This window comes from Phytophthora cinnamomi (genome assembly GCF_018691715.1).
Source record: "Phytophthora cinnamomi strain GKB4 chromosome Unknown Contig98, whole genome shotgun sequence".
Taxonomy (NCBI): Eukaryota; Oomycota; class Peronosporomycetes; order Peronosporales; family Peronosporaceae; genus Phytophthora; species Phytophthora cinnamomi.
The window spans coordinates 433779-452074 of record NW_027151031.1 but is presented as its reverse complement, the minus strand read 5'-3'; the positions used below and the strand labels follow the sequence as shown (position 1 = coordinate 452074).

General features: G+C 50.6%; 3 protein-coding genes across 3 annotated transcripts; 1 reads left to right on the top strand and 2 right to left on the bottom strand.

Moving 5' to 3' along the window:
• Window positions 1-158: 158 nt before the first annotated feature.
• IUM83_16292 (NPP1 protein) lies at window positions 159-494 on the bottom strand (the record flags this gene model as incomplete). Its single annotated transcript, XM_067941165.1, has 1 exon — window positions 159-494. The coding sequence occupies one exon, from the start codon at window positions 492-494 to the stop codon at window positions 159-161; it is 336 nt and encodes a 111-aa protein (XP_067783584.1).
• Window positions 495-545: 51 nt separating this feature from the next.
• IUM83_16291 (Gcn5-related n-acetyltransferase) lies at window positions 546-1263 on the bottom strand (the record flags this gene model as incomplete). The annotated part of the gene is made up of 2 exons (XM_067941164.1): window positions 546-805; window positions 1098-1263. 2 exons carry the CDS (start codon window positions 1261-1263, stop codon window positions 546-548), a joined length of 426 nt encoding a protein of 141 aa, XP_067783583.1.
• Window positions 1264-8098: 6835 nt separating this feature from the next.
• On the top strand, window positions 8099-9097 carry IUM83_16290 (Alpha-L-arabinofuranosidase B; the record flags this gene model as incomplete). Its single annotated transcript, XM_067941163.1, has 1 exon — window positions 8099-9097. One exon carries the CDS (start codon window positions 8099-8101, stop codon window positions 9095-9097), a length of 999 nt encoding a protein of 332 aa, XP_067783582.1.
• Window positions 9098-18296: the final 9199 nt, after the last annotated feature.

Genomic DNA, 18296 nt, shown 5'->3' with positions numbered 1-18296 from the left:
AACATTAGAGCATGGTGGTTGACAAATAGTGTTCGCTTGCCAAGGTTGGGCGCATCCTATGCAGTAGACTGTGATTGGTTGTCATAAAAAACATTGAAATTAGTGCGGTGTCCGACAGAAATGGTCAAATGCAGCCTTCAAGTGCTGTAAACAATAACCTAGGTAGCTCTGTAGCACGCATAGGACGCGGCATGCACGAACGGAGCTGTCAGCTCGGTCAACTTCAACTTCTGCTGGCCGTTCTTATTAAAATTGCTCGACTCCAGCCAGCGCTCGTACGCCTGCTCCAGACCGCCATTCCAGTCGCCATCAATGATAGAGAACCACGTCGTGTCACGGATGCGGCTTTTGTAGACAACTGCTTGGCGGAACAGCCCTTCGTACGTGAACCCGAACCGTGTAGCAGCTCCGCGTGAGGGAAGGCTGCAGCTGTCGCATTTCCACTCGTAGCGTCGATATCCGAGCTTGAAGGCGTTCGCAGCGAGAAGATACATGGCTTCGGCTGCTGCACAGGTCCGTTGCAGCCGTGACGTATAGTAATTGCGTCAGACCTCCATCACACCGTGACTCGGCTCGACACGCATGTACGCGATCATCCCGGCGGCGTGTCCGTCCACGACGACGGCGTAGATCTGCGGCTCGCGAGATTTCTCGGTGCTCAAGCAGTACTCCTCGAACTCATTGAAGCTCGAGAAGGGTCCGTTCAGCACGTACGTCCAGCTCGCGCCTTTCGGGTCGTCCGACTGGGCGTCCCAGTCTCGAGCGTGACGGACCGCACTCAATGGTTCGAGTTGGCAGTAGCGTCCTACCAAAGTCGAGTGGGGTGGAAATAGCGGAGAGGTCCAAGCTTGTACTGCAAACCCAACCGGTTGGCCGAGTTCATTGACAGCAGGCGAGTTGCCCTTGGGATTCGCTTGTGGCTCTGGCGTCTGCACAGTATCGTGGTGAAGTTCAGCACAAAATCAATAGAGAATGTGTGTTGAGGGAGCGCGAAACGTACTGGAGTTGATCGTCTGCGTGGTACAGCAAAAAACGTAGAATGGTGACCAGTTCCTACGTGCGAAGCGAAGTCATCGCCTGTATTCACGGCTTATAACCTGCAAATGGAGCCGTGAGCTCCGACAGCTCCAGCTGTTGCCCACCACACGCATCGATGTTGCTCGGTTCCAGCCAACGCTCGAAAGCTTTCTTGAGACCGAAGTTGCAGCCTCCATCGAGGATCGAGAACAAGAGCATATCGCAGTTGCGATCCTTGTAGATCATGGCTTTGCGGAGCTTCCCCACGTATGCGAAACCGAGTTGAGTCGCAGCAGCACTCGACGCCAGACTGCAGCTATCGTACTTCCATCAAACTTCCGGTACCCGAGCTGGGATGCGTTCGCGACCAGTAGAACCATGGCTTTTGTGCAGCGCGGGTCTTCGGCAACTGGAGGGTAAAGTAAACATGTTCGACCTCGACAATGCCTTGACTTGGATCGATGTGCGTGTACGCTAGCATCCCTAGAGCTTACAACGACGTAGATTTGAGGGCGTCCCCCTATCGTGCCGAGGCGCCACTTCTTGGAGTCACCAGGTTCATTTAAAAGGTCAATTTGTCATGCGCACTTAACAAGCGATAAGGCAACATGTCGTTGGCGTGAGCATTGCAGAAGTAAGCCTGGAGATCTCCTCTCAGGTTGAGATTGTACAACAAAAGTTTGGGTCCGTCGGCATGGAGCTTGGTGATAGCGACAACAAGCGAGCTTGCCTTAGGTAAGAGAGCTCTAAGGGTGAAACTCACTGTGGTTGAAGCCAGTCGCTCACTAGGATGGCGATGCCGCAGTCCTCACACAATCATTGCAAAACAATTTTTAAAATTGTTTATTAAAATGCGATACAGTGTTATTAATAATAACACTGTATCGTATAATACTCCAGGGCGCATTAAAATTGTTAATAACTTATTAATAGGGATAGTAAATAGCAAGCCCCGGGGGAGGGGGGGGGGGGGGGGGGGAGAGTGGGCAGCCAGGCTCCTGGGCTCTTGAGGGGAGTCCGAAAAGTCGCGAGCCGGGGCTCCCGGGCTCCTTCGTTAAACAAATTAAGTGAAAGGAGCCCGCCCAAACTGTGAGAACGGGCTCCCCTCCTCTGGTGCTAAATGTTGGTGTTAAATTATTTCCGTGTGATTGGCTGCACTGAAGGTTCTTCAAGTTCAAGTCTAGAGGGCATAGGAACGAAAGCCATGCCAATAAGGACAGGGATGGAGAATCAACGACATTGGGGTACTCTCGGCGCGACAGTAGTTGCCTTAGCACATGCTTGATGCTTTGGGACCTTCAGAATGGCGATCTTCGAGCGCAATCAAGCGAAAGTCTCAGGAAGAAGTCTAGTCATTATGGCTTTCACACATTTTGGCCAAGTCGAGGTCTTAAACCGGGAATAAGATGGCGAGACTAGGTCTAGGGTGGGATTTACTATGACCTGTGCTAAAGTTAAAACTCAGATTAGAGGCAAGTTAGCTGTATTCCATGGCAGAGCCAGGGAATTGTGTTTTCCACTTCTGAATTGTACTTCCGGTATACCGGTGCATACCGGTACATTGGGAGTGACTACACCGCAGACCAACCGATGGACGCGTGGCGTTTTCCCTCACTTTGTCTTCAGACCAACAAGCAAGCAACAAAGATCCGCCTCTCCTCGTCCCTTATCGAACTGAGCTGATGGTCATTGCATAAGCTCCCATTAATGCAATGTCGTTGAACCCCCAATGTGGTGGAAAGCAGTCCTTAGAGGACGAGAAAGTCCGAATGCCGCCAATCACCCGGCCATTCGGGGGTTTTATTGCTTAAAATGACTTACTCCGAAGACTTAACGCTTACTTTTTGCTCTATGCGTACGACATTCCGGTACATATGGTATCTGTCGTGCTCGACATTGCAGAGCATACACTTCGGCGGTGGCTACTGTGGCGAGGCGGGTGAGCGCCTTTTGCCGCCCAGGTGTATATCACGATGCCACGGGGCCGCCCGTCGGGAGAATTACTCCTCCTTCCGGATTTCCCAATGGGGTTAGACTCCGATAGCAGCACTAGGTGCTCCAAACGGACGTGGCGTGTGACCTTGTGAATCCCTGTAGGTGTCGTTTATCTTCGATAGAACGAACTTCACCTGGTGAGTTGTCTTCACAATGATAAGGTCTTGGGTGTAGAGCGCTTACGTTACTTCAAACGTAGGTCTCCACGATTGGGGTTGATATCACAAGCAGATCCTTCCAGCCAAACCTTCAAAATCAGATAGTTAATATGCAGATATACAAATATACAGCCGGTACTTATTCTTTGGGGGGGGGCCTGAGCGGGGGGGGGGGGGGCGTACACTGGTCTACTGGAGTTTCTTCCGGACCACTGGTCGAGTCCGACAGCACCCTTCACTCACGCGCACCAGCTCCCACAAGGAGATAATTAGCTCCAGGCGGAAGACTTTCCAAAACGTTCAACTCCAAAAGGAGAACAACCTCTGGTCAGACAATATACAATCCTATCACACAGTAGTCAATCGATTGGATCCAGAGGTGACTACACACAACCTCCTAGAAACGCAGTTAATATGAAATGGGACCTCCGAACGAAGGACCAACAACTGGAATATGAAATAGGACAGGTCACCTCGGAGCGCGCGTCGCCCGATCACCGCCTAACTTGGTCTTAGCCTTTGGGAGAGTTCCACGACGCGTCCAAACGCAGGTCTTGTAGCTTAGGGCCGCCGGCAGGGTTAATCCCTCCGGTCGAGGCTTGTTCCTCTCGCTTACTTGACAGCACACCTCGTCCCTGGGGACGGGGAAGCACTTGCGCCCTTCTTGGCAAATTGAACTCTCTGATTATCTTTTCTTAGGCTACTCTATCCACTGTTCTCTCTGGAATCAGCTCTTTTATCTTGGTTTCACTATAGTCGGGGCGTGGCGTAATCACGTCGCGTGTCGAGCATGTCATGGATAGGGCAGGAATCTGGTCGGTGCATAACATATCATGGTCGGTCGTCTTGGTCGGTCGTTAACATCTTGGTCAGAGTATACTTGAAACGTGGAAGGTTTTTCTGGGTACAAATCAGGCTGGGACAGGGCGCGACCGGTCGCCCATCGAAGATCTTCGTCTGGAGCCTGGTGTCTGGAATCCTGCGTCCGGGGTCCGGAGGCCAGTGAGTCTGGAGTTCGACTTGACTTCACTATGGCGGGAGTCTGGACAATCTTGAGCGATCTTCTTCGGCTCTCTGTCTGGACTTGCTTGAGCCTTCTTTCTGGCTTGGGTCTTCGCTCTTCTCTTGTGCTCTTCCGTCGCATGTCTTACGGGCCTGTCGCTGGCCGGGCCACTGAGCAGAGACTTGGGCAATTTTTCTGGAGCCACTTCGTGTCACTACTGCGTTTTCAATCGACTGGTAATGTTGACAAGAAGATCAGAGAGAAGCATCGCACATCTCGATAGCCGCTCGAAGTACTCGACTTCGTCGACGACTATGTAAAAGCTCACCCCTGCTTTTATTTTGAAGAAATAAAAGCGTCCATCATGGAACGTTTCCCCCAGCTTGACAATGTTTCGGATGCTACTGTATGTCGAGTGCTTCGTTTTGATTTGGACTTGTCGAGGAAGAAGTTAACCAAGCGGGCTTGAGAAAATATTCATGAAGAGCAAAACCAATACTTGGCACGACTAGCTCCATTTTATTCATGCCCTGACCGACTTGTTTTCGCCGATGAAACCACGAAGGACGGGCGATCTATGCTGCGCCAACACGCCTGGTCACCTCGTGGCCAACCTGCGATTGTATCGTCTCCATTTTCACGTGGAAAACGGTTTTCGTTACTGGAAGCAACTGATATCACTGGGGGTTTTGCTTGGGGGCATATTGAAGGCACATTTACCGGACACATGTACCAGCGAGGAGCTCTTGTATGTTGCTATCTAAAGTGGTTTTGATCGCTAAAGTTATTCGGACCGACGTCCGTTTTGCAGTTTCATAATCTGATTTTAGCACCATGGTGATTATGCTCAAAGTCCGATTGAGAAGCCCTGATAGGGTGGCAAAATTAGTGAAAGCGGCAATACTCGTAACCAATCAGATAAGGTTGCGAAGAGCCTGTCGATATTTAAATTTAAATTAGAGGAGCCCAGGCTCCTCGTTCTCGTACTTAGCTGAGTGGAGCCCGAACCGGGGTCCGGCTCTTTGACGGCTTGGTCAATACCTGGTAGTGGACAACCACTAATAGTTGTTGTCAGAGTTGGATACAAGTCGCCAGAAAAATAACGAAAGGAAAATATTTCCGGTCGATCGGCAGCAGCAGCTCCAAAGGCCGAACAGGACCGGAATGACCACGTGCAAGCTGAAAATATGCTGCCGCATGGAGAAGGCCACCACTGAAGACTCCTGTGATGTCACCAGTTGCGAGCAGAGCATTCATAAGATCTGTCTATCCATTCTACTCGTGTCATTCGACGCCGAGGGCTCGTTTGATCGGGTTGTGTGCAGCAAGCGTTGCTGCAGCGCGATTCTAAAGTCGGAGCGCAAGGCCTCAGCGCAAGCAGTCGGAAAGAGTACCCCGACACAACGACTAAAGCTGCGCGCAGCTCTCGTAGCGCCTCCTGGCGCGCTGTCGGGCGTGGCATCCGAAATGCTGCTCCGCAGAGCAAAAAGGGGGTCAAAGCTCTCTTCTCGCGATTGGTCAATAAACATTTTGACAAAAAAAATTAGTTGCTGCTGCGGACATTGACAACTCCTAATAACGGGATCAATCTGTCTCCCAGATAATCGCTTAATCCAGTAGCTTGAAACGAGCCGGCTGGAATCGTCGACATCGTATGGTATCTTCGATCTTCGTGTTCCATTATAATAATAAGCGCATTTTAGCTGCAGTTTTGTCGTACAGCAAGGTCAGGTTTCTTATGTCGTCCGGCAAAGAATAATCAGCGTCGAGTATTTTGGGCCAAGTCCCCAGGCAGAGGGAGAGTGAAATTTAGACATTCGGGGAAAACGTGTTTGGGCAGGAACATGAAGACCCGATACTTGCTGTGCTCCAAGGCGACGACCTGGAAAAGAGCGAGGAAGACCTACGCGCGTTCCTCAGCACGTTCAAAGCGAAGGAGCTTCGCTCGACGTGCACTAAGCTGCACCTTGGGGATCAAAGGCGTGCGTGTCGCCTCCACTTCTCCATGGTTCCGCGTGCTTGTCCTTTTGTGAAAATTTACGCTGCTCGGCGAATATCAAGATACTGGGCGATGATGTCGCCCACCCCGGTCTAGTCGAGATCGCCTGATCGGAAACGCGCGCGCGCACGACTCTCGCCCAACGCAGGATCCTGAGGAGGAAGATAAAAAATCCACCCTAATGCATCCCAGTTGTTTTGAGACGGTCCTGTAAACCAGAAGCGTTGAAGCAGAGAAAAATGCACACTTTGAAAAGGAGCGTTGTTCGTATCATTGCATCAAGGTGAACCACATACCGTAAACCACAGGTTCATTATTACACCGAGGAATTTCCATAATACAGTAGAAAACTACTGATTTGTTTCCCTGCGAGCCAGTAGTTACTAAGTTCGTTCATCAAAGCGAATGTACTTAGCCGTGTAAGTTCGTTCGTCAAAGCAAATGTATATAGCCGTCACCCTAGTGCTTCGCCTACTTAGAAGCGTATGCGGTCAGCGCCGCCCGCGCCTTCCTCTCGTTGACTGGTACACCCAGATGAAGTCGACAGCTTCTCGCTCGAAACTCACTCGTTGTTGCCATGCGATGTTTTGCGAAGGCTCCCATGGGAGCTCGTGGTAGCCCGCCCACTGAATCAGATAGCAGACGCTTGTGTTAACCCATCGCTTTGCACAGATTCTGTCGACGTTGAATAGCGCACCACCACCACCACGGCGAGCACGGCCGTCGCTAGCGAAGAGTCCACCGCCTTGATGGCGTTGTTCGAGGAGGCCTCCACCAAATTGGCGGCCTTGGTCGGTATTTTCGCGCACGGACAACTCTAGGTTTTACGGAGCTGCCAAAAGCGTGACGCTGGCGCGGGTTTAATGGAGGTATCGGGCAAACTGACGAATGGTACAGCATGCTCAGTTGGTGAATGGCCAGTTACATTGCTAGAACGGTCCGTTATTACTTTGCCGGTGCAACCGTTTTTCTCCATACACGTTGATGAAGAATGGGCATTCCAGCTCGATGGCGGGGCTGTTGACGTAAAAAAAAATTGCATTCAACTCTGCTTTTTGCGTTTTGTATTACCTGGGTTGTTGGATTTGACGCCGGTCTGCTTGAAAAAAATCTGAAAACCGCACGGTAGTGCAAACTCCTTACGTACGGACCTAGCTGCTTTTCTGACGGAAATTCAGTGTCTGCAATGTTGCGGCGCTGATTGTACACAACACCGTACTTGGAGCCCGAGTTTTCAATTGCAACGTCCCTTCGTAGAACCCCCCGACACTACAGCAGCGTCGATATCGAATGCATTCAGGACGAAGCGAGCGTTGCCGAACGTTGATTGAGTTTTTGTCCTAGAGTCTGCCATTTTGGCAATGAAACAAACCGGTCGTGGGTTTTCGTAAGGAAGTGTTGCCTTTTCTATCGGTCTATGCGTATTTTGTAACTACGTTTAAATATAAACCAAGGGCGTGCAGACGGATTTCTCGTAGCTAAGTACGCATCAGGACATGATCGCACTTTGTGAACTTCTACTGTTTCTGGGGCAGTCATAATCACCTGGAAAACAAAACAGTAGTTTTCTACTGTATTATGGAATTTCCTCTCATTAGACCATTACAATGAACCCGTGGTTTACGGTATATAGTTTACGGTACGGTATTAGTATTATACATACTGGGTAGTGGTGCAGATCTTACCTCGCAGAGCAACTACATGCACTATAGTTCATTCTTCGATTCGTCGCCACAGTGTTACATACTTCAACTCGCACTTCAAACCCAGTCTTCCAACACGATGCTTCGCAGTATTCCGCTCCTCTTCGCTGTCTTTCTCGGAGCCACCAACGCTGGTCCGTGCGATATCTACAAGGCAGGCAACACGCCTTGTGTTGCTGCACACAGTACGGTCCGAGCGCTTCTGGACGAGTTCACGGGTCCCATGTACCAAGTCACGCGCGCCTCGGACTCGAAGAGGCTCGACATCAAGCCGTTGAAGGCCGGAGGTATTGCCGACGCAGCTTCGCAAGACAAGTTCTGCGAGGGCACCACGTGCGTCATCTCGATCATCTACGACCAGTCTGGCAAAGAGAACCACCTGACGTCGGCCCCTGCGGGAGGATGGAAGAAGACGCCAGACGACCCGGCCAACGCTAACCGGTTACCGCTTACCATCAACGGCCAAAAGGCTTACGCCGTGTGGATCGATATTGGCAATGGCTACCGTAACGACAAGACCAACGGCATTGCGACGGGGGATGAAGCGGAAGCCATCTACATGGTGACGAACGGCACGCACTTCAACGACGGGTGCTGCTTTGACTACGGCAACGCCGAGATAGACAACAATGACGACGGTGATGCCACGATGGAGGCGCTGTACTTCGGTAACAGCCGCGGCTGGGGCTATGGCGAAGGCGCTGGTCCGTGGGTGATGACGGACCTCGAGAACGGCCTGTTCGGTTGTGCCTCGAAGGGCCAATGCCCGAACACCCCATCAGTCCAATCCCAGTTCGTGACTGCGATGCTCAAGGGCCGCTCGGGTGGCACTTTTGCGCTGAAGCAAGGCAATGCGCAATCAGGGAAGCTCCAGACCACGTACGACGGCGCCCGCCCGCGTGGCTACGAGGTGATGAAAAAGCAAGGCGCTATCGTTCTCGGTATCGGTGGTGACAACAGCAACATCGGCATCGGCAGCTTCTACGAGGGCGTCATGGTGAGTGGCAATCCCAGCGACGCTGTTGACGAGAAGGTTCAGGCGAACATTGTGGCTGCTGGGTATGGCAGCGGTTCTTCCACTGAAGTCGTTGATACTCAGAACTCTGGTGCGACATCTGCTGCCTTGGGCACTGTCGGTGCTGAGGCGTCAACGAGCTCGAAAATGTCCGCTGGTTCCAGCGTGTTCGGTTCATCGCAGCAAAAGTGCAAGGGCAAGCCATAGTAGCCCTCAGGGCAGCTCTTGTGCGCTTTTGCGTAGGCACCACAGTACATGTACTCCATGTCGTAAACTTGTCGTCGACTGAAAACATCGCTTTTGAATGAGATGAGTGTGATGTCGCTTCAATTCCGTTTGGCGCATCAGATAAGTGGCGATCGGGGGGGGGGGGGGGGGGGGGGGGGTACTGAAAGCGTGGTTTTGAAAATGCTAAGTACTCAACCTAAAGTCCGTCCTTTCTTGTGCTCTAGACCAGCTACTCACTTCCTGTCCTCTCATTGGGTCGCTCAACAACTCTGGATTAAAATCCAGGGAACAGCATTCTATTCCTCTATTTATCACTGACATTGTCACCGCATTTCATGCTGGCCATTAGAATCAAATTGGCGCCATGCCACGCAGGTGTACGGCAATCTCGGCTGGCGAGAAGCTGAGAGTGCTATCGGCCTGGGCGGAATGCGGTGATATCAGTGCGGTAACCTCCAGTTGGGGTCATATACGGTACAGATCAGTTATAGGATCAGACAAACTTACTCTAGCAGTGATCAGGAAGTGATCAGACAGCTCATCTAGGTAAACAAACGAGTATTACTCTCCTCGATTAGGTCTACCCGCCTGCTATAGCACCTCCTCATTCAGCCCGCAAGGCTCCTCATCGGGCTCGGCAGCGCTGTCAGTTGGCAGCTCGACTGCTGCAGGCTCCTCATCCTCACAGTCATCAGCAATGTCATTTGGTATCTCAACCGCCACAGGTAGCTCAATTCGTTCGCGTGGTAGGTGGCGGGCACGCCCACGAGGAACGTCAGCAAGACGCTGTACATACTGTGCAGATAGCGTTTTAATGACACCCAATAGCTCGCCATACTAGGGCGAGGCTTAGGAAACTAACTATTGAGCTCCCTATTAAACCTCTCAAGAGGATTATTCGTCCGCGCAATGAGGTCGTTGTTTAGGCCGGCAACATTCCAGACACTCACATCGTAATACTCCAGCCACGTTCGCTGAAAATACCCCCAGAACCCTCGCCACTTAGCTTTCGAATAGGATATCCCAGCATAACCACAACGCTGGCGAATTTGACGCTTCACCCACTTGATAGCTTGCTCTATCAAACTATGCTCAACGACAGTCAACATGTTGACGACACCACGTGTCATAGCGATGCAGCACTCCTCCTCAGGAATCAGAAACCTTTTCATAGCACGTCTGAGCGCCTGCTCAAGGTGAAATAGACACCCCAGCACAACTGCGTTGGGAAATTGCGTCTGAATCGCTTCAATTAAGGCGCTCTCAAAGTCGCACACGACTTCGGCAGGCTCTAGTTGCTGATCTGTACCTTGCATTACAAAATGCACCATGTCCCAAAACGAATCGCCACTACGAGCAGTACTCAAAACGTATTAAACAGGTACAAAAAGTCCTGAAGCTCTGTCGTGTACCATCAAAATTACGCACTGTTTGTACCCTGGCGGTACACAGCGAAATGTACCGTCAACAAAAATCGTAGTTCCATTGTAGCGTAGGAGGTTGATAAGGAAAGGGTGCGCCCAGCCGATCAGTCGTGTAGGTTTGCTGAGATTCTCGCGGTTCATCGTGATATAATGAAACTGAAAGAACGAGACAGCTTCGTCCAATACCAATGAAAGTGGTGTAATTTCATTCGCTCCCTGTACATCTCCACTGAAGTGCCTGCTTCTTGCTTGGTAAACACGCCGAAGCACTTGGGTTTCAGACAACCCACGCACCACATGCTCATTATTCGCATCGTAAAACTCGTTGCGGAGGTCTTCCCAAATACGTGCGCAGGTAGCGCAACCTGATCAATTGCTAGCATGTCCGCTCTATCCCTCATCAGACCGGTGACATCCACAAGGCTACTACCAGCAGCATCAACCTGGCGATAGGTGTGAGGGCGTCCTGCCGTGTAGCCCATGGTACCGATGAAGAAAGCCATCGTGCCACGGCAACCTTGGCGCCAATGAGAAAAGCGGTAGGATATCTTCCTGGACGACGCCCACGCGCGGGTGTACTTGAAGCCGCGAAAGCAGCACGTGGTCTTCGCTTGCCGCACTTAGCCCCTCGGGCGACTTGATATGACGCTGGACAGCGTCCCCACGTCACCGGGAGGTTCAGCGTTGCCCGCGATAGACTGAGTAGGTGCCTTCATGTTACCGAATGAGCGCTACTTCATAGCGGTCCCGCAGGGGCCACCGTTCCACGTGGTCGCCTTAGGACAGTGCATTTTCAGATCTTACACCTGACCATTTCAAAACCTACATCTGTTCACAAAGCAGATCTGTACCGTATATGACCCCAACGAGGTTTTACCATCAGTGCAGTTATTGCCACATTATACCCGGGGTTTGATTCGATTGCGCAGGAGCAACGGCGCAAACTCATCTATCAGTGGCGCAAACGCCATGGGCCGCATGCAAAACAGTTAAGGGCCGACGCCAGAAGAAGGCCCGGCACTTCGGAAGCGGTACTACCCTCCCCATGGACGGTGAGAAGGGCCTAGTGGTTTGGATCAATGACTTGAGAGGGGAGGGCGTTCCTATGTCGACTGTGATGCTTCATTTGCAGGCATTAGATGTTGCTGCTACGTACGGTGTGGCTAATTTCGATGGACAAGGCGTGGGGCGAGCTGAACGCCCACACGATCGCCGCAGGTTACTAGAGGGCAGAGCTCGATGTGCCCGAGGTTCGGGTGGTTGCTAGCACATTAGTAGGTGAGCTAGCTAGCCTAAGCTTGATTGACCGCAGTGTCGGGCAAGTAGACGATGATAGAGATTTTACTTGTTGTGAGAACAGCGATAACATTCTCAACGAGTCGTAGGCATGAGCCTCGCACAATCATGCCTTTTTGATCTATTTTCTTTGCACTCCGGTATCAACAACATTGCTGTCAATAACAAACAAAGGAAGTCGGTATTGTGAAAACCGGTGATTTTGTCACTCCGTATAGCTCTTTAAATCAGGGCTGTGAGCAAAAACGATACCTGGTAATTTGTACTGAATAGGAAGTTAATGTGGGTACTAATATGAGTAAGTCGGCTTAAATAGGAGTTGGGAACTGGGCTCTGAAGCCATCTTGTCAGAACAGGAGAGAGACAGCGGAGACACGATGTATGCCACAGAATTTCGATGTAGAGCTGTGGTGATGTCCAATTTGACTCAGTTAAAGCCACCCAGTCCTGCTGAGTGGCGCCTTGACTTGGCTTAGCGTAGAGATAAGTATCAGGGCGCAACGTTCTAATATCGAAAGCAGCTAGCGCGGCTACGATGCGCTCTTCCGCTCTCGCGTTGAGGTCATCAAAGCTGCCCTCTGGATCGAAGCGAAACTCCGCGTCCTCGACACGGACGCTGGTTCTGCTCGTCCTGTTGATTCCTCCTATTTTGACTGATTCTTGGCTTGTGTTTGCATAGCCGCTTGCTCGGTGGATTTATTTGTGCGGACTTCCTCGGAATGCCGAGGTTGGAGCTGACATTTCAGCCTATTTTGAGACCAAATCGATTCCGACTCTAAAATAGCTTTGACGCGATGCTGCATAAGACCGATTATAATTAGGGGTACACAATTCTAAATAAGGGATGGGTCGAAATAAATAAGGGTTCCCGTCTCTAAATAAGGCACTAAATCAGCCGATTTACTATCCGATTAGACATTCTGAGTGTTTTTCACAATACATAACTTCAGGGTAAAATTGTTTTGCAATGATTGTGTGTGAGGACTGCGGCATCGCCATCCTATTGAGCGACTGACTTCAACCACAGTGAGTTTCACCATAAGCGCTCTCTTACCTAAGTTGTTGCCGCTATCACCAAGCTCCATGCCGACGGACCCAAATTTTTGCTGTACAATCTCAAGCTGAGAGGAGATCTCCAGGCTTAATTCTGCAATGCTCTTGCCGACGACATGTTGCCTTATCGCTTGTTAAGTGCGCATGACAAGTGGACCTTTTAAACGACCGTGGTGACTCCAAGTAGTAGCGCGTCCACACGAGAGGAGAGTGCCCTCAAGCCTACATCGTTGTAAGCTGTAGGGATCCTAGCGTACGCGCACATCGATCCAAGTCGATGCATTGTCGAGGTCGAACATGTTTACTTTACTCTCCAGTTGCCGAAGGCCCGCACTGCGACGGAAACCATGTTTCTACTGGTCACGAACGCATTCTAGCTCGGGTACCGGAGGTTGAATGGAAGTGCGATAGCTGTGATCTGGCGGCGAGTGCTGCTGCGATTCGACTTGGCGCTTCACTCATGAGGGAAACTCCGTCAAGCCATGGTCTACCAGGGCCGTGCTGTGGTTCCCCCATCATCGATGGCGACTGGAATGCCCGGTCTGAAGCATGTAGGCGCGCGAGTGCTGGCTGGAGCCGAGTAACTTCGATGGGAACGGCCAGCAGAAGTTGAAGTTATCGGTTGCCTTTTTTGCGGCTCTTATTCAGAACAGGTCTCGAATTTGATCATGTCTATTCTGTGACCAGATATCGAGACCTGAACGAAACAGTCATAGAAGTGGGTCTTGACATCGCATTTCTTCTTGTAGGTGCTTCATTTTCCTTCATGCTCTAACCACAGCTCGTAGTGCTTATTGTACGAATGACAGGGCTCATTGCTACCGGTAATATTGAACATACACAAGCTCAAGTTTCCACTGGCTCCACTTTATTGACCTTAGTTTCTACACATCCATGTTACTTGCTAGAAAGTGATACCTTCGCCGAGAGAGTATACGTTTCACGGCGGCGTGGTGATTTAGCACGGTTACCTGAAATGTCGTGAAGCATTTGCACGTGGCGTCGTGCAAGAGCTTCAATTCCGGCCACAAATATAGGAAGGCTTGGGTGGGTGGCAAATGCCCCATTCATCTCTCTGTTAAAGCGCTCGAGCGGGTTGTTGGTACGAGCAACGACTTGCTTACTCATCCCATCAACATTCCACAAGTCAGGGCTGTACCGACGCACCCACTGTCGATTAAAGTAGGCCCAGAAGCTTTCCCACGTATGATGGGAATACGTAACACCCCGTGCTACACACTTCTCACAAATCAGTTTGCGAACGTAAGCGGTTACCTGAACAGCCACCTTTTCCTTTTCGACGACGGCCAAAATGTCTAACCCTCCTGATGCCATCGCGATCTGAATTTCCGGGGGCGAAATACGAAGTTTCTTCATCTGCCGACCTAGTGCCTGTTTAAAATGGAAGTAACATCCACTCACCTTGGCATCGGGGAATTGGGTCAACACGGCCTTGATTAATCCTGTCTTAAAGTTGCATATTACGGTGGAGGGGTTGAGCTTTTGATCGGTGGCTTGAATCACGTGGTCAATCACATTCCAGTACATGTCAGACTCTTTCGAGCTGCACAGCACGTAGAAGACCGGTAGAAAGTAGTCCGAGGCTTGGTCGTGGACCATAATCACAACGCATTTGTGGAACGCACCTAAATGTGCCATCCACAAACATACTGACGCCCTTGTACTTCAGCTTGTCAATAATCTCAGGATGGCCCCAGCCTGATGAGGCGCTCAATCTTCGTACCGCTGTTCCCTTTATGAGCGTATACACGTGAAACTGGAAAGAAGCTCATAGTTGACCCTTGAACCAATGCCAAAGGTGGCACTTCGACGAGACTATGCGTTGACCCACCAAAGTACTCACGCCGCGTTCTGTACACGAGCTGGCGTACCTAGTCACGACTCAGGCCTTGCACAGCAACATTGTCGGCAGCGTAAAATGTACCACGTACACTTTCCCACACACGCTCGACTGGCATCACAAGGTTTCAGAGAACCAGCTCGTCGACGGCGTCCTTCATCTCTTTTCCACCTTACGAACGTTAGGTACAACATTGCCCTGCTGGCAAACATGAGCTCGAAATTCGTAAACGCCATTTGCTCCACAGTGAAATCCACTCTGCCCTTGCATTTTTCCTTGCGCCGATAAAACTTACAACGATAGGTAACCGTCCTAGATGATGTTCCAGCTTTGTGTACAGAAAACCATTCAATCGGATGACGGACTTAAATTTCGTGCGCTGTGGCTCGCCAGAAACCAACAAGCCGGCCAAGCAGGATGTTTGACTGTCAGGTGAAGTGAGGCAAGCTTGACTGGGGGGACGGCAGGTTACCATCAGCTGCGCAAGTCGACGAAGTTGGTGACACGGCAGCAATGGCGAGAGGGACGATGGAGTCGACGCTGGTACCATACCGGTAGATTATGGAGTCGTAGTCTTGCAGTGGAATCATGGCGATGACCACACATGCAGCGGTCGGTGCAATGACGGTCCTGGTGTGGTGCATGAACCGGAAGATGATGCCGGCGATGACGCGGGCGACGATGGTGTGGGGGCAGCCGTGAACCATGAAGAATGCGGTGGTGCAGCTGGGCTGGCAACTACCGGTGATGCCGAGACTGATGCATTCGGCGCTTGTGATCTAACCACTCCCAAGCTAAGCTGTTACTTGGTGCGAGGTCGTGCAGGTTCTTGCCGAACTACCTTCCGCACAGATCGGGTAGGCTTCGTCGTCTTGATCTTTGCCATGGAGGTCGGTAGCTATCGCTAGGTTGGTGCAAATAGGAAAGTGGAGCAAGATGAGGAAATGCACTAGTTCCTAGGCCAGTAAACGTGATCCAATCACTTGTTCAAAGAAAAAGTACACTATGATCAAATCCAAGACCTGCCCTAAATAAGACCTGTTTAAAAATCTACCGAAGTTGTCTTAGCTGACAGCTCCGTTCGTGCATACCACTCGCTAGGCGTGCTAAAGAGCTACCCAGGTTATTGTTTGCAGTGCCTGAAAGTTGCATTTTGAACATTTCTGTGGGACTTCTTGCTTATTTCAATGTTTTTAATGACAACCAAACACACTCTACCTCATAGAATGCATCCAACCTTAACAAGCGAAAACTATTTCTCAACGATCGTGCTCTGATTTTCAATCTTCTTATACTTTCGAGACAGTACAAGCCGTTACGTGAGGACAACGAGACGAGGGTGCAGGTGGCAGATTCCTACTTTCAGGTTGAGTTCTCTCGTTCCCTTCACGACAAGGCCCTCTGCGACTCAATACCGAGTGTAACTTCGTACCCCTGGAAAATCCATAGTGTTGCTACAGTATTTCTAATAACGAAGCCGCGCTAGTAGAGGGAGGCTCGCTGCTTTCGAGAAAGGTCAGAGCGTTGACTAGCTGTTGAACTTGATTGTGGTGCTGTAGGTGCCGCAGGTCGATAACGAATGAGTGAATTAATGCCAGGTCAGAAACACTTTTTCAACTGCTGAGGGGAAGTGACGAATACTTGAAAACTATGGATATATGCACCAGCATTATTGGTGGAGATTAAGTTGCGACCACAAGTTAAACATGTCTGAGGACGCGTGTTGGACAACGAGCAAGAATTCGAGGTTGCAGCGTAGCATCTTCTCGCTCTGGCACAACTGGTTCCACACGCCAGCATCGAAATTAGGTTTTCTTTACTTTTACGCACCTCGGGAGTCTTCAGTGATTTGGCCCCTCGAAGTGCACCAATGATATTTTTGGACAACTTGCTAGCGAGTATGACGCTCCACGAGATTAATCCTTTATCCAAGTAACTTCGTATACTAGTAGTAGTAGTATTATATGGTTGGTTTTTACTGCATAACTCTACTGTAGTCATGGTGGCGAAGGTGCACCTGAAGCTCTTCGTCACTACGCACCCGCTCTCGAAGGTTTTGCACATGGTGGGTAAAGCCCTGAAGCTCGAGCATACTACGCAAAAGGGACTTCACGTCTTCGTGGAAACGACGGCGCGTCTGTGAGCAAATGTTCTTGTGGTCGTTCAAATTCAACGAGGATCGAACCTTCAATACAGCGGAGCAAAGATCCGAACTGCGATAATTTGCTGGTGGCGGTGGCAACATCAACGAGTCATCAGGTACCAGTCTTCGATACTCGGCTTGAGGTACCGCCGTCGAATGCTGAGTGGGAAACACCACGCCCTCGGATGGTTCCGATACGAACTCATTCATCGGATACGCATCTGCCGTTACGACAACGCCGCCAGAAGCCCATGCGAGGTCGAGACAGTCGTCTTCTGCTGTTGCGCATATGAAGAACGATGCATCACCGAACATAATCTTGGAAAACGTGATCGTTGGCAATGAAGAATTACATTAGAGTAAATCGAGGTTAGATTCGTTGAGGGTGAGCCTGAGTACCTGTCATAACTCCAAGAAAGATAAGACTGACTGGCTGAATAACCATATTGCACATTACGACATGCGTGGTTTCGTTACCGTGAATGTCTTGTTAGCATTAAAGTTGGTAAGTATGCGACCGAAAAAGCGAGTTGAGCCGGATGAATAAGAGTTGACAGAACTATGATAAAGAATTGCAGTCCCGTGTTTACTGTTTCAAGTCGTGGAATTCGCAGTTCGAAGAACTGTCGTCTGGGGCTGTTTTTCGGATGCCACCAAGTAACATTGGTGCAACATTCTCCTACCCAGGAATGTCATCGAGTAACATAGGTGCAACACTGGAATACAGGACGGTTAAACATCAACAGCGCCTGCGGTCGTCCAGAGATCTACGACTACTTCGGCATTCGACAACTCGTGGGTCATGAGAGACGAGCTGTTCTCGTCGCTACAGAGTGTACCTTCATGACGCCGCCGCCGCCCGCTCACTACGTCCACCCTGCCGGTTTCTTCGTCTGGCTCATCGACGTCTCGTCGAAGAACCCGCTATTTGGGTCCGAGGAGAACTATCCCGCCTACAGATCACAGGAATAACATCTGCCTATGCACATTATCCTTAGCCAAGAACCGGATCCGTTTGGACCAGAGCTACTACTCTGTCGCTGTCCACCGTGAACTGCTTGTGCCCAAGCGCAAGCAGTCGAATTATCCATTTCGTCACTCCGTCGCCGACCTCTACACTCACGCCGAGTTCGGTCGTTTCGACGAATCTCTCCGCAGTACTTTCGCGTACTCTGTCGACCAGCAGTTCCGCAACGTAAAGGCGCTTCGGAACTCAATTCCGGACGCCGCAAATTCAACTGACAGGAATATCCTACAGAAATTGTCAAACCTGTTATTGGAGAAACTCGGAGAAACCTCGGAACTCCTTTCTACGTACCTCGATAGACAGATCGTGAGATACGCGGTCGAGCGTGCAAACAAGCGTCGTCGTCGCAACTAGTGGATGCCCAAGAGAACTTT